Genomic DNA, 16,338 nt, shown 5'->3' with positions numbered 1-16,338 from the left:
ATGTGCACCACAGGATGATGTGCACCTCAGAATGATGTTCGCCGCCGGATGATGTGATGATGTGTGGTGATGATGGTATGCGCCGCAGGATGATGTGCACCGTAGGATGATATGCGCCGCAGGATGATGTGCGGTGATGATGTGCGGCGCAGGATGATGTGCACCGCAAGATGATGTGCGGTGATGATGTGCGGCGCAGGATGATGTGTGGTGCAGGACGATGTGCGCCGATGTGCGCCGCAGTATGATGTGCGCTGCAGGATGACGTGCGCCGCAGGATGATGTGCGCCGCAGGATGATGTGCAATGATGATGATATGCGCTGCAGGATGATGTGCACCGCAGGATGATGTGCGCCACACGATGATGTGCGGTGATGATGATATGCCGCAGGATGATGTGCGCCGCAGGATGATGTGCGCCGCAGGATGATGTGCGGTGATGATGATATGCGCTGCAGGATGATGTGCACCACAGGATGATGTGCGCCGATGTGCGCCCCAGGATGATGTGCGCGACGCAGGATGATGTGCGCCCCAGGATGATGTGCACCGCCGGATGATGTGATGATGTGCGGTGATGATGATGTGCGCCGCAGGATGATGTGCACCGCAGGATGATGTGCGGTGCAGGACGATGTGCGCCGAGGTGCGCCGCAGTATGATGTGCGCTGCAGGATGACGTGCGCCGCAGGATGATGTGCGCCGCAGGATGATGTGCGCCGCAGGATGATGTGCAGTGATGATGGTATGCGCCGCAGGATGATGTGCACCGCAGGATGATGTGCGTCGCCGGATGATGTGCGGTGATGATGCTATGCGCCGCAGGATGATGTGCACCGCAAGATGATGTGCGGTGATGATGTGCGGCGCAGGATGATGTGTGGTGCAGGACGATGTGCGCCGATGTGCGCCGCAGTATGATGTGCGCTGCAGGATGACGTGCGCCGCAGGATGATGTGCGCCGCAGGATGATGTGCAATGATGATGATATGCGCTGCAGGATGATGTGCACCGCAGGATGATGTGCGCCACACGATGATGTGCGGTGATGATGATATGCCGCAGGATGATGTGCGCCGCAGGATGATGTGCGCCGCAGGATGATGTGCGGTGATGATGATATGCGCTGCAGGATGATGTGCACCACAGGATGATGTGCGCCGATGTGCGCCCCAGGATGATGTGCGCGACGCAGGATGATGTGCGCCCCAGGATGATGTGCACCGCCGGATGATGTGATGATGTGCGGTGATGATGATGTGCGCCGCAGGATGATGTGCACCGCAGGATGATGTGCGGTGCAGGACGATGTGCGCCGATGTGCGCCGCAGTATGATGTGCGCTGCAGGATGACGTGCGCCGCAGGATGATGTGCGCCGCAGGATGATGTGCGCCGCAGGATGATGTGCAGTGATGATGATATGCGCCGCAGGATGATGTGCACCGCAGGATGATGTGCACCGCAAGATGATGTGCGGTGATGATGTGCGGCGCAGGATGATGTGCGGTGCAGGACGATGTGCGCCGATGTGCGCTGCAGTATGATGTGCGCTGCAGGATGACGTGCGCCGCAGGATGATGTGCGCCGCAGGATGATGTGCGCCGCAGGATGATGTGCAGTGATGATGATATGCGCCGCAGGATGATGTGCACCGCAGGATGATGTGCACCGCAAGATGATGTGCGGTGATGATGTGCGGCGCAGGATGATGTGCGGTGCATGACGATGTGCGCCGATGTGCGCCGCAGTATGATGTGCGCTGCAGGATGACGTGCGCCGCAGGATGATGTGCGCCGCAGGATGATGTGCGCCGCAGGATGATGTGCAGTGATGATGATATGCGCCGCAGGATGATGTGCACCGCAGGATGATGTGCACCGCAAGATGATGTGCGGTGATGATGTGCGGCGCAGGATGATGTGCGGTGCAGGACGATGTGCAGTGATGATGATATGCGCCGCAGGATGCTGTGCACCGCAGGATGATGTGCACCGCAAGATGATGTGCGGTGATGATGTGCGGCGCAGGATGATGTGCGGTGCAGGACGATGTGCGCCGATGTGCGCCGCAGTATGATGTGCGCTGCAGGATGATGTGCGCCGCAGGATGATGTGCACCGCAGGATGATGTGCGCCACACGATGATGTGCGGTGATGATGATATGCCGCAGGATGATGTGCACCGCAGGATGATGTGCACCGCGGGATAATGTGCGCAGCACGATGATGTGAGGTGATGATGATATGCGCTGCAGGATGATGTGCGCCGCAGGATGATGTGCGCCGCAGGATGATGTGCGGTGATGATGATATGCGCTGCAGGATGATGTGCACCACAGGATGATGTGCGCCGATGTGCGCCCCAGGATGATGTGCGCCCCAGGATGATGTGCACCGCCGGATGATGTGATGATGTGCGGTGATGATGATGTGCGCCGCAGGATGATGTGCACCGCAGGATGATGTGTGTCGCCGGATGATGTGCGGTGATGATGCTATGCGCCGCAGGATGATGTGCACCGCAAGATGATGTGCGGTGATGATGTGCGGCGCAGGATGATGTGCGGTGCAGGACGATGTGCGCCGATGTGCGCCGCAGTATGATGTGCGCTGCAGGATGACGTGCGCCGCAGGATGATGTGCGCCGCAGGATGATGTGCGCCGCAGGATGATGTGCAGTGATGATGATATGCGCTGCAGGATGATGTGCACCGCAGGATGATGTGCGCCACACGATGATGTGCGGTGATGATGATATGCCGCAGGATGATGTGCACCGCAGGATGATGTGCACCGCGGGATAATGTGCGCAGAACGATGATGTGAGGTGATGATGATATGCGCTGCAGGATGATGTGCGCTGCAGGATGATGTGCACCACAGGATGATGTGCGCCGATGTGCGCCCCAGGATGATGTGCGCCGCAGGATGATGTGCGCCCCAGGATGATGTGCACCGCCGGATGATGTGATGATGTGCGGTGATGATGATGTGCGCCGCAGGATGATGTGCACCGCAGGATGATGTGCGTCGCCGGATGATGTGCGGTGATGATGCTATGCGCCGCAGGATGATGTGCACCGCAAGATTATGTGCGGTGATGATGTGCGCTGCATGATGATGTGCGCCGCATGATGATTCGGCTGCACGGTGATGTGCGCCGCAAGACGATGTGCGCCGATGTGCGCCCCAGGATGATGTGCTCCACACGATAATGTGCCCCACAGGATGATGTGCGCCGATGTGTGCCCCAGGATGATGTGCGCCACACGATAATGTGCCCCACAGGATGATGTGCGCCGATGTGCGCCCCAGGGGATGATGTGCGCTGCAGGATGATGTGCGCCGCCGTATGATGTGATGATGTGCGGTGATGATGGTATGCGCCGCAGGATGATGTGCATTGCAGGATGATGTGCGCCGCAGGACGATGTCTGCCGATGTGCGCCCCAGGATGATGTGCGCCGCAGGATGATGTGCGCTGCAGGATGATGTGCGCTTCAGGATGATGTGCGCCGCCGGATGATGTGTGGTGATGATCGTATGCGCCGCAGGATGATGTGCGCCACACGATAATGTGCCCCACAGGATGATGTGCGCCGATGTGTGCCCCAGGATGATGTGCACTGCAGGATGATGTGCGCCGCCGGATTATGTGATGATGTGCGGTGATGATGATATGCGCCGCACGATGATGTGCGCTGCAGGATTAAGTGCGCCACAGGACGATGTGCGCCACACGATGATGTGCGCTGCAGGATGATGTGCGCCGCACGATGATGTGCGGTGATGATGTGCTCCGCAGGATGATGTGCGCCAATGTGCGCCCCAGGATGATGTGCTCCGCAGGATGATGTGCGCTGCAGGATGATGTGCACCGCACGATGATGTGCGGTGATGATGATATGTGCCGCAGGATGATGTGCGGCGCAGGATGATGTGCGGCGCAGGATGATGTGCGGCGCAGGACGATGTGCGCCGATGCGCGCCCCAGGATGATGTGTGCCGCAGGATGATGTGCGCTGCAGGATGATGTGCGCCGCCGGATGATGTGATAATGTGTGGTGATGATGGTATGCGCCGCAGGATGATGTGCGCCGCACGATGATATGCGGTGATGATGTGCGGCGCAGGATGAGGTGCGGCGCACATCAGATAGATTTTTTTTATAAAAATCTACAAACGTTACATTAGATATAACGCAAAGCTTGAAAATGTATTGTAATCAGCTGTTTTGTCAGTACAGATTGGGTCTCCTGGCTGGATCAGACTGACATTTGTCAATTTGCATGGGTCCTGGTACAAGCTTTTTGGTAAGGGCTCAGTTACGGCGACTATGTTGTGTGGGTCCTGGTGCCAGTTTTCAAATAATAGGTGGGTTTGGTTCCCGGTAGTACATTTCACCACACATGTTGTAGCAGTGCACATATTGTAGTCGTTGCAATGTTTGTTTTCAATTATAGTCAGCAATGTTTATTACTGCACTCAAAGCTCCTTGGTGGTTACTGGGCCATCAGAAAATACAAAGTGGAAGGGGTACATTCCAGACTCATATGGTTAGTGTCATTGATTCAAAATATAGAAAAATCACACCATATATTTGAATCCCTTACCTTTAGGTCATAGAACATGATGTCCCCTAGTGTCTGGTAGACCCTGACATAGTACAGTGTTTCCTCATCGAACTGCAAAGGTGTCGGACAATGGGTCAGAGTCTTCAGGTAATAGTGTTCAGCCAGCTCATACTGCTCCAGACAGTGGAACAGAGAGGCCAGGCGGTGGTAGGCCACGCGCTCATTCAGACGCTCACCTGTCCATCCAACACAAATGTAGGAGAAGAAAGTTATTCAGTCATAACACACTACATGTCAGGAGCGACTCTGATTGTTCAATTTGGATCAGTCCTTTTACCCTTGAATATTTGGTTGTTGTAACTCCCTGAACCATAGGGAATTCCAGTATTTTTCAACCTGTGTTTATAAATATGGGTACGTCAGTGAATCGTACTTAAACAAGACTTGGAGACTCCAAGTGACTCCTGAGACTCAGGTTGTTAAGAGCATTCAATTTGATGTGGCGCTGCCAGGGCTGACTTAACGTGATGCATGCTGGTCCTAACATAATGCATGCTAGTTTGAAATCTTGTCAGACTTCATCCAGCAGTTGGACTAAGACCATCTTGAACGCACCTTGTGTCTCACTCTCAAGTCCCATGACACCAAACGGACAAAATATTCAGCGATGTTGATACTACTCGAACAGAGAAATGTGGAATTGTTTAAATCTGGTAAGTTATTGTAATTATTATAAGGTGGCTTATATCATTTCTTACAGGTAGGATGCAGATGGAAGGCAAATAACGTGGCAAACTATAGGGTGGGAAAAAATTGGAGTTGGCTGCAAAACATGATTTACTCTGACATTAAATTCACATAATTCTATTAATTGCTTACTGGCATGTGCTAAGTGCTGACCAAATATTTTATTTAATATTCCTATAACATAGCTTCCACAGCCACTGGCAGTGTTGAGCCACTTTGCACAGCATATTTGTTTCCATCTTAAAAGTTGCTCTGAAGGTTGCCTTCCATCCTGTGAATTTGGATTTAAAACCTTTGTAGTGTTATAAATGTAGTGAGCGCCTGAGCATTAATTCTACAATTGCATTGTGAATGCATTTCATACATGATATTATTTAACCAATATTTAAAATGCAATTGCACTGCAAATTATTATTATAAGGACTCAATCTAATCTTGCTAAATTGAAATCCTAAACCAAAATAAATATTTTATTTTTGAGTTGGAGTTTTTTCATACCCAGAGTGATACTGATGTCCAGTGCAGTCTGAGCAAATTCAACAGCTTCCCCATACAGCTTTAGACTGAGCATCACTTCAGTCAGTTTATTACACAATCTCAGCCTGGTACGAACACTGCTGCTCTTCACTGCGATGGGCATAGCATGGTCCTATGGATTACACACAAATATGCAGAACATTTTTAAAGGTTTAAATGATAAACTCCGGCTTATATTAAGTTCTATTTGTGTAGTTTTGGTAAATTTAAGCTGGCTGGAATAATTCTAAAGTACATTATAAAGATACTGCAAGTCAAGATTGACATTTATTAGATCTATATCATGGGTATTTGTTGGATGAGGGCCTTGGGTTGGAAAATGGATAAATATGTTTTAAATTATCATATTTCACAAGTGGTTTTATCCAGAACTTACCCTGTAGAAGATGGTAGCCTTATCCCTGCTGTGGCAGCTGTTGAAGAAAATGTCTCCTGCAGCTTCCAGAAGCTGGAGGATGAAAGTGGTGTCTCCTGTTCTTAGGGCGACATCCTGAGCTACCTGACAATGACATTAACAAATGCTTTTAAAGAAATATAACACCCTGGCCACAGTGGTTGTGGTTACGCTGCGAAATGCCTGCGCATCTGCTGCATATTGTCTGTTGTTCACACTGGCTTCTTCAGCAGAGCTTGTATGCTACTGTATTTCCTTGAAGGTCGGGTTATATGCACTGAACTAAATGCCAGGACACAACGGTATTAAACCGTGCATCTTCTAGTTTTGCGAACCAATCCAAGCCTTGTTAAACGAATGAATGGTTTCATTTAATGGAAACAACGTAAGTGGTTTTACTTTGAAACGGGTACAGGAAGTGTTGCAGATACATAAGTTCTTGATATGTTCAACAGATAAACAATCAGACTGTGGTGAATGATAATTCCCACTGTCTATTTTGCTTTGAACTGCTCACGCCATGAGAAAACATAGGTAAGACTTTGATTCTCTAGAAAAACTGCGCTGATCCGCAGATGGAGCACAGGCAGTGTGGATCCTCTGATCTGCCGAAATGAAAAACAATCCTTTCTGCAGCCGTTTCACAGATACTGTCGCCCAGGTGTTACACACAAACTGCTTCCAGTCTTAAATAATCAATCTGTCTGGTATTAACACTTCTAACTTTAAACCACACGTGAATGTCACTTTCTACACTTTTGACATGACACTGTAATCTGAATGAGGCGGGCAATATTTCAGATTTCTTCGACGTTGAGTTACTGTGTCCGCTGCATCAGCCCCCGTCCCTGGTTTGGCAAAAAGAGGCGGCTGAATGTTGAGCCTGATTTAATAAAGAGGCACAGTAAAATTGACAAAACCAACCATGTTTGTGTCAATTTCAAATGGTCTGAACAGCCAGTTTATGTGACCTTATCAACTGTATATGTGTGTATATGTGGCAACAGTGCAGAGATTTGATGAGGTTGATGAAGGAATAAAAGGTATTTGTGTATTTTGTCATAATTAGCGTATGTATTCCTCCATTATGGGCAAAATGAAAAGATAAGGTCATGCTGATCTTGACCTTTGACAGTCAATTATATCAGTTCATCCTTGAGTCTAAGTGAATCGTTGTGCCAAATTTGTAGAAATTATCCTGAGGTGATCATGTGATATTGGGTTCACGAGAATAGGACTTGGGCAGGTGTCTTATAGTGGGTTTTCCACTAACCAGCTGTTCTCAAACCTGAACATAAAGGTCCACCAGTTCAGTCTGTCCCAGCAGGTGGTATATCTTCCCGGCCTGCAACCAGCCATGTGCCTCTTTTTCCCTGCAGCCCAGGTCGATGAAAATTCCCAGACTTATCTTGGTATAGTCAAGAGCTGACTGGTACGCCCTGAAAACATCGCTATTATAAAATTTGCCATATTGTAAGTAAGTGAATCATTAATACCTTAAGACTAATGGATAATGTGATTTCAATTTCAAGGATTTTACTTTTTTATTGCAACACCTGTCACTGAAAGGTAAAAAGAATGTAATTGATTATATGACATGCCCACACACACACCTTTCTGTGCCCAGAGAGAGGAAGAGCTGGCTGATGGCCTCCAGTGCCTCTCCCTCCTGCTGTCTGTCTCCTGTGTGTCTCAGCAGCTGGACCTGGTGCTCACTGTAGATGATGAACTGTGCCTGGTCTGGACTCTCACAGCCATAAAGATGACACAATTTTCTAGTTGCAGTGAGTTGATCTGACAATAAACAAGAGTTCATTGCAGATCAGTGACAAGAGCAAAATAATTTATAAATATCCCAAAATAAAAAAAAGCAGAATATCTGTAAGAGGCTGTGTGACTTACTCACTTACAATCTAACAGGTTAGCATTGATAGCCACCAGCAGAGCCCACTCAAAGCATCCTTTCCCATAGTGTATCTGCTGCTGCTTCAAATAGAGATCCCCCAGTTCAAGAAGTACTGTGATGAAGTTCGCCTCATGACCTTCTTCATCCAGCCCTGAGAAGAGCTGCACAGCCTCAATCAAGTGCCCCCGTGCAAGTCTTTTAGCTCCGGCCTTCAGACACAACAGCCCTTTATGAGGATGAAGGACAACCGGGTCTCAACAAATGAAAACCATTAGAACAACCATCTGTCATAAAGCCTATACAATCTTACCGAGGTTGGCCTGAGTGACAGCCCAGTTTGAAAGGTCCTCATACTCTTGGCAGATGTCAGCCGCAGCCTGGTAGCTCTCTGCTGCCCTCTGGAGGTCACCCGTACATCGAAGCGCCACACCACGCATGTTATGGAGTACACCTTTATGTGCATTAAAAAAGATAGTTTGGTGTGGATACACCTTTTGTAAACACATGTTTATATCAAAAAGGAGTCATTTAAGGAAATATATATATATATATATATATATATATATGATAGTATAAGTTGATATAATTTCATTTCTTCCCAATAAATAAATTAAAGATTTATACCAATCGTATAGAACAAAGGGATGTAGACAGGACATGGATAGGATAGCTTAGCATAGAGATAGGAAGCGGGGAAATGGCTAAGCTGGCTATTTACTAAATTCATGAATACACTTCCCAACATCTCTAAAGCTAACTCATTAATATGTATGTTGTGTAATTATTCTATACACAGGAGTTTAGTGCAGCATACGCACAATTATGTTTTGTGCGTATGTCAACTGTTCCTTCTAAATGTTAACTTTGTACTTAACTGTTCAGAGCATGGCAGCAGTAGCACCAGTTTTACTTTGCAGCTTTGTTCCTCTAGTGTTGACATTTGTTCGGTCGAATGTAGAACTTACTTCAGGTCTATCATGAATGGACTTTATAATTTACATATCGATCAGAATTTTTAAAGTTCCTGTTAATTTGTGTTTAATAAGTGCGTGTAACCATAGAAACTGACCTTCCAGAGGGGTTGTGCAGTGTTCTGGTGTGGAAGAGAGGACGGAGTCTAGTATATCCAATGCAAAATTGGGCTGGTTGTTGTCAATGTGAAGCCATGCCAGCCAGATAAAGGCACTGCTTCTCTCCGACACAGAGCTGGGGACATTATGTAAAGGTGGAGTGTTGTTTATAAAAATGTGCATTTGGTTGATCGCGCACTCCAGCATTTTGTGCTTGTAAAAAAGTTGGCAGAGACTAACAGTAAGTTGGTGGCTCAAAACTTGGTATTGGCCTACTTCTTGGGCTTTGATTAAAGAGAGGGCTTGGTGTAAAAATGGAGCCACTTCAGGTGGGATGGAGGCTTCCTGTTCTGAGATCCCGTACAGTTGGTTGTAATTATCCAGGACCAGGACCATGCTGTTAAGACAGTCACTCAGTTTGGCAGATGGCTCAAGAGAAGCTCTCCTGGCTGAACTGACACTGAGGTGGAGAAGGCTGAGTTCACTGTACAGTCTCGCCAAGGTCAAGTATCCATTACTGACTGAAAATGTCCATGGTCTTTGAGCTTCAGTAGAGAGAACAAGAAGTCTCTCAAGGTATGGGACAACTTGAGCCCTTCCAGCGCTCTCAGCCCAGTGGTACTTTGCCAAAAGATAACAAGCCCAGGCCTCTGCCATTTTGTTGTGGGAGAGAACAGCTTTCTTGAGGATGTATTTAAGTACAGTGTTGTCCTCTAAGCTGTCCAGGCAGCCAGGGATTCCTAATTGCAAAGCAGCAAGTCGCTCCATCACAGAAAAGAAACTTTCTGTATTTTTCTGCAAATGATATATGGTAGCCAGGTTAGAGTAAATGCTTCCCAACAGTTTAAGGTCCCTGAAGCCTTCTTGTGGAACAATGAGGGCCTCCTCAAAGTAAACCCGAGCCTGGCTGAACTTTGACCTCCCAGCACAGAGCTTGCCTAACAGGAAGCACAAACGAGTCTGTGACCAAAAGAGACGCTTTTTCCTGGCTGCTTCCCTGGCAACAGCCAGAAAGGAAATCAGCTCTTCCTCGTCAGAGTGACCGGAGAAGGCAGTGGAAGCGAGGAGTTCAGAACTCAGTCCGTAAAGGACACTAAACTCTACTTTGCAATCTTGACCCTCCAAAAAAGAAAAGAGCGGGATGAAGATCTCAGTGTTGTTCCCCTCCACAGTTGGGTAAACAGTGAAACAGGGAGGGCTTGGGTCTGTTGCCTCTGTAGGTGCGAGTGAATCCTCTAAGGTCCTCTTCATGGTCACAATAAAATCCGATGAGTCTTTTCCTTGATCCAGAATCCTCTGCATATTTCTCTTCAGCTCAGTCTGCTGAGGATCAACTTGAGATGAAGAGTTCACTGCAAAAGTTGAAGGAAAAAGCAATGCTAAAATAAGGCGGAAAGATACATTGATTAAATTTAAAATTAAAAATAAATGTAACATTAGATCGTAATACTTACATGATGGCATTCTTTCAGAGTCTTGGCAACAGACAATATCTGAGATGAACAACAAAAAGTGCAAAAAAATATATGAGATATTTTCCTAAAACCTCAAAAACAGGTGATTCAAGCTCATGAATAACTATATAACAATTCAGTTTAAATAAAAGAAGGAATTTATGACATATGTTATTAAAAACAAACCATTTAGAACAGGACACAAATGTAATAATATTTTTTTTATAAAATAAATGTGGGGATCCAGTAGCTATGATGTTTAGAAAAATTAGGTCATTATAAATAATACAAATATCTATCATGCATCCTATTTGAACACTGGAAAATAAAGTCCGACTGATATTGGAACTGAGTTAAAATAATAGTTTGGGCTGTGTATGTAACTGTTTTGAAAGTGTAGGGTTTTAAAAATTGTTGAACCCCCAGTGAGCCTCAGTTATTGAGAAAAACTCAAACTTATAGTCATAGACTTAACTTAACTATAAACCAGCCCTTACAGTAAACTATCCCTATCATTTACCTGTATGAGAAAATGAAAGATGAATCATATAAATGAAAACTGTTTAGTTTCACTCAGGTGGAAAGCCCAATTCAATCTGTCACCTTGCTGTAAGTCTGCTACCATCAATCCGCGACAGGTTGGACTGAACTAAGTCAAAAAGTGACAGATTTCTTTATTATGTTTGTTGTTTTTGTCCGTTGATAATAGTCTGATCATTGATATAGGCTGCTCCAATATAATAACCTAATAGTACGAAATTTACATTGTTAGGTTTATGTTCAGAAGAAGAAAAACTGAAGTAGCAAAACCTTAACTTTGCTCCTCTTAAATAATGGAAAGGCATTTGCTTGAGACTTGTGGGGGAAGAGAGTGGTAAAAGTAAAAACAACTTATTGAGTACAAAAAGCTTTAGAATGGTTTTGTAATGCACTTATCCTATAGGAAGATATATCATTCCTGCGGTTAAAAAATTGAAAATATAGCTGCTACCAAATTTCTAATGGAATTTCACAAAGCGGTGTCATTTGTCCAGTTTTATTCATTATTGGGATTAGCAACACTTTTATGAATCTTGACAGCAGGATTGAGACAGTTTATCCAATGGGGCTCTTGGCCAAGTGTGTTGGATAACATTAAGAGCAAAGTAGCAATTGAAATAGAATCAATCAATCAATTTTGTTTGGCTTTCCCATATTCACAAATCTCAATTTGTGTCTCATAGAGTTTAACATGGTGTGACATCCCCTGCCCTTAACCCTCAACAAGAGTAAGGAAAAACGAACAGGATAAAAAGAATGTAGAAACCTCAGAGAATCAAAATAGAACGTCATGTAATGCGTGCTTTAAGCTTTCTACAGGCTTTATTACATGTTTCTTTACGATGTTGTCCTGCCAATAGGTGTGACAGTTAAAAAGGCAATACGAAAATATTTAGACCAATATTGTGTTACTTAGTTTGAAGTTTTTTTGTTTCCCTTGTTTTTTCATCAGTCTGAAGTATTGGTCCGGCAAGTCAAATTATTTATGTGTTTTGTTAATAAAAATATGAAATTGAGAATTGATAAGCAGGTGGAAATAGGTGTGCTAACTATCAGGTACTTTAAACATCCACTCACACCTCTATCTGTGGTAGGAACAGAAAACACAGTGATGGAAAATCTGTAGAAATCGGTTTGCCCTCTAATTCCTTTTGCAGTCTTACCCAGTTTATAGTAGTGACCAGTGTCATTTTGAGATTTCTTCTGCAATAAGGCAATTGCCTCCTCTATGACTTTGTCCTCTTGCAGACTGTAGAACATCCCTTCCTCTTCCTCTTCCTCCAAAACTACATTTGCTGAGCTAAAATGTTGAAAGGGAATAGAAAAACATACAGTTTTGTTATTTAGTATAATTTATCATGAAATAAGTTTGGTAGGAGTAGCAATAATGTTAATAAAGTGGTAATGCACTTACCCATAAATGTCAGTTAATGGTTTCACTAGGCTTGTCTTGACCAGACCCACTTCCCCTGTTGCCTCCTTCCTTCCTGTGAACCAGTCGAAACAAGACACCAGGAGTCCCACAATGATGATGCGATCACCTGGTGCCATGCTCAGCTCATATGGGCCTTCAGCATGATAATCCACTGTGGCGAGACACGTTCCTCTGGCTAAATGGATGAGAGTGAACAGAGATGAGACTAAATAAATTAAAATTTGAGTTATGGGTTTATTTCTCAAATTTAGCTCAGGGGTTAGAGCGGTCATCCTCTAACCAGAAGGTCGGCAGCTCGATCCCAGTCTTCCCCATTCCGAATGCAGAAGCGTCCTTGGGCAAGATACTAAACCCCAAATTGCCTTTTCTCATCGAGAAAAGTGCTGCACTACACCCAGGTCTGTGGGTGCACCATGCACCAAGTCCGACTTGAACCGACAGGCATTCATTCGGTCTGTAGTGTGCAAACAAAACCCAAGTCTGTTGCTGTACATGTAGTCGCACTGAGTTTGATGATACTCTGTCTTTCACACATGGTTATTGCTTGTTTTCCGAAATTACAGACCAAACCCGAATATTATTTAAAACATTTTGACCTAAATGTGTTCAGTATGGTTCGGGTTTCAACAGGTGCTTAGCTGAGGGTACACCTACATTGCTGCGTTGCAGATGATGTGCTGCTCCAGATCAGATAACTCTGATGAGATAACTCTGTGCCGCCTTTCAGACCATCAAAGACCAGCCAGATTGTCATTTGCATGGAGCTTTAGTTGCCAGCCTCCATGGCCTGCTTCTCAACTTCACCTTTCATCCTGTCAAACTGTCAGTGGTCACATTATTTGGACCCCAGTGTCCTTCTCTGCCTCCAGATGAGTCCTGCCTTTGCCAGAGGTATCTGCCAGAGGTATCTGTATCCTAAGGAACTCTGCCCTCATCATCAGCCTACAATGTGGCAGAGGTGGGACCAAGTCATTTTTTTGCAAGTCCCAAGTAAGTCTCAAGTCTTTGCCCTCAAGTCCCGAGTCAAGTCCCAAGTCAAGACTGACAAGTCTCAAGTCAAGTCCAAGTCCTGCAGTTTGAGTTTCGAGTCTTTTCGAGTCCTTTTGATCACTGAGTAATAATATATTTACACAGATCATGTATGCTTTTTAAATCTGTATTTATTTATTTATTTATTAAAACAAGTGCAATTGAAATTACAGAAACATTTTTTTTGCTGACATTGCACTTCCCTATTGCACTATTAACCAGTCATTTTTAACATTTAACTCATATTTTGCAAGAATATTCTTCATTTTAAACCACTCCTACAGAATGAACACATTTGAAAAAACAAGTGCAACTGTAATTATTTGTACAAAAGTGCTAACATTGTATTTAGCATTTTAACTAGTTCCACAGCAGTTTCTGTCCTGTCCTGTGTTTATCTAATCTCATTTATCTCACCTCATATTGTCTGTGTGTGTGTACATGTGAGAAACATAACAAATACTTGAACATAACAATGAACGGGGTTGTGCTTTTTATATGTCAGGGCCCTATGCTGCATTGCATTTGCAAAAGACCAAATTGGCCAAAAATCTGTCAGTCATTTGTGCACGATGGGGACATAGTATGATTCCAAGAATAAACAAGTTAAACAAGAATAGTCAATCTTCTTTAACTTTTTTTGAGCAATTTAATATATCTCTTGTTCTGACTTTTTTGTGATATACATGGATAAAAGGTACCTAATATTTCTATACTGAAATAATATCGGCATTATAATTGTAAGCTAATTTATTTAATGACGTTATTGTTGAGGGTTGATTTGTATTTCCGGTTTTAAGTGGGTTGTTGGTAGTGACTCTTATTTTGAAAGGGGGTTTAAAAGAAGTGGGTGCTGTGATGAGTGAAGTTGTAAAATGAACTGAGGATAAACGGGTGTGCTGTCCCGAGCGCATGACCTGCTCTCGTGTCCTTTGTCGGCTGAAGCCGGACTCACACACACACACAGACGCACACAAACACGATGAATGATACAGAGCGCTCCTTAATAAAATACTTTTTAATCGTTGTGTTTTGGGTAAAGGAGCAAGTCTTATCAAGTCAAACGGCTCAAGTCCAAGTGAAGTCACGAGTCATTGAGGTTGAAGTCCAAGTCGAGTTGCAAGTCTCTTTACATTTTGTCAAGTCGAGTCTAAAGTCATCAAATTCATGACTCGAGTCTGACTCGAGTCCAAGTCATGTGACTCGAGTCCACACCTCTGTAATGTGGTCCTGCCTTTATGCTCACCTGACAGGTTGACCTGTCTTTGGCAATTCCCACCAGAGTGGCCCTGCACCAGCCTCTACCTTGTAGGGCAGGCAGTCTTTCATTTGTCACCGAGGGTTTTCAATTATCTTGCTCGCCAGCCCTCAAGCCATCCAGCCAAGATGTTCTATGCGTTCTTCAGATCTGCATTGTTTGTTTAGCTAACGTTCAAGAACCAGTCATCAATATGTGAGCAAAATAACTGTTTTGGAGTTCTTAAGGTAAGTTGCTGTCAAAAAGCAATTCCTAATAGAAGTTGAAATGGCTGTTGAAAATAGTAGTACCAAAGTGGCAAAAACTGTGCAAACACTGAATTATAAACATTAATATGGGGAATGCCTTTTTTGTGTTGGTTTATATATATTTCCAAAATTATTTCTGAGTGAAACTACCCTCAATAGATTTAACTGCACTTACCAAACTGCAGGGGAAAGTCGCAGGCAAGTTTCCCCTCTCCAACTAAAATGCTCTCAGCACAGGATTTGAGAAACCATCTGTGAAGAGACGGGACCAGAATCAGAATCAGAATTATTTTTATTGCCACGTATATTTGCATATATTGGAAATTGCCATGGTGTGGTTGGCGCACTTTACATAAAAACAAAACAACAATATATACAGTAAGACACTATATACATCATAAGAGCACAAAGATAGAATACCTCCTATCAACTACTGCATGATTCCAGAAGAGTAAAAGCAGTAGGTATTAGGGATATATGACTATAGGCACAGCATGTAGAGGTGACTCACTGGTGAAAAGGAATAACTGGCTCCAGATTGGGTCTGGGTGCAGTTCCCCGGGCTCCATCAGAGAGGCATAGAACGGTCCAGCCTGAGCCCAAGAAGGGAGGCTCAAAGTGAGCTATGTCACCCTGCTCCAGGTGCAGGTCTCTTCCAGATGTAGAGCCATCAAACATTTGGTCGGCACAACAAATAGCGAACAAAGAACCTAAGGACAGAGAGTGTGTGAATTTGAAATGCTTTTCATTCAAAGGTTTTGTTAAAACCTAGAAAGACACAAACAACAAAGATAATTTGAAAAAGTGAACTTTAACAAATGAACAGCAGTAGCAGATGACTAATAATTCTGTTGATGTTGTTTCTCACAGTTTATACCACTTTTAATACTTTATAACCTCTGTTATCAATGTTGTAAAGGACATTTATTGTGTAGAGCACCACCCTAGATTCAACACCTACCATCTTGCATGAGGATGCCTTTGTAGATAAGATTCAGTGTTTCCTCCTGAATGGAAACCTCAATAGCAACATCCTCCTTCAAAGAGCTGAGCCAGAACTCCTCATCTAACAATAAATTCTCCATACACTGACCGAGGAAACCTGGAAGATGAAGAATCAGCAGAAAAGTGATGTTCATATTTGT

The 16,338-nt window shown here is 44.7% G+C and overlaps 1 protein-coding gene across 6 annotated transcripts in view; it reads right to left on the bottom strand.

Moving 5' to 3' along the window:
* Positions 1-16,338, bottom strand: part of LOC128430298 (SH3 domain and tetratricopeptide repeat-containing protein 1) — a 62,575-nt gene that overhangs the window by 41,423 nt on the left and 4,814 nt on the right. For 3 of the 6 annotated variants that reach the window (XM_053416333.1, XM_053416335.1, XM_053416336.1), the window contains exons 5-18: positions 16,155-16,295; positions 15,705-15,903; positions 15,369-15,445; positions 12,638-12,833; positions 12,387-12,523; positions 10,684-10,722; positions 9,229-10,581; positions 8,470-8,610; positions 8,164-8,385; positions 7,867-8,047; positions 7,542-7,704; positions 6,236-6,358; positions 5,821-5,971; positions 4,615-4,811 (exon numbers count right to left, since the gene is read on the bottom strand). In XM_053416333.1, the coding sequence (XP_053272308.1) occupies positions 4,615-4,811; positions 5,821-5,971; positions 6,236-6,358; positions 7,542-7,704; positions 7,867-8,047; positions 8,164-8,385; positions 8,470-8,610; positions 9,229-10,581; positions 10,684-10,722; positions 12,387-12,523; positions 12,638-12,833; positions 15,369-15,445; positions 15,705-15,903; positions 16,155-16,295 (3,320 nt within the window). Of the gene's footprint in view, positions 1-4,614; positions 4,812-5,820; positions 5,972-6,234; positions 6,359-7,526; positions 7,705-7,866; positions 8,048-8,163; positions 8,386-8,469; positions 8,611-9,228; positions 10,582-10,683; positions 10,723-12,386; positions 12,524-12,637; positions 12,834-15,368; positions 15,446-15,704; positions 15,904-16,154; positions 16,296-16,338 lie in introns of those variants that run through there. The other 3 variants (XM_053416334.1, XM_053416337.1, XM_053416338.1) reach the window with 3 other exon arrangements.

The sequence above is a fragment of the Pleuronectes platessa genome, chromosome 23 (assembly GCF_947347685.1).
Source record: "Pleuronectes platessa chromosome 23, fPlePla1.1, whole genome shotgun sequence".
Classification (NCBI taxonomy): Eukaryota; Metazoa; Chordata; class Actinopteri; order Pleuronectiformes; family Pleuronectidae; genus Pleuronectes; species Pleuronectes platessa.
Note: the sequence above shows the minus strand (reverse complement) of the source record. Positions and strands in the feature narration are given on the sequence as shown.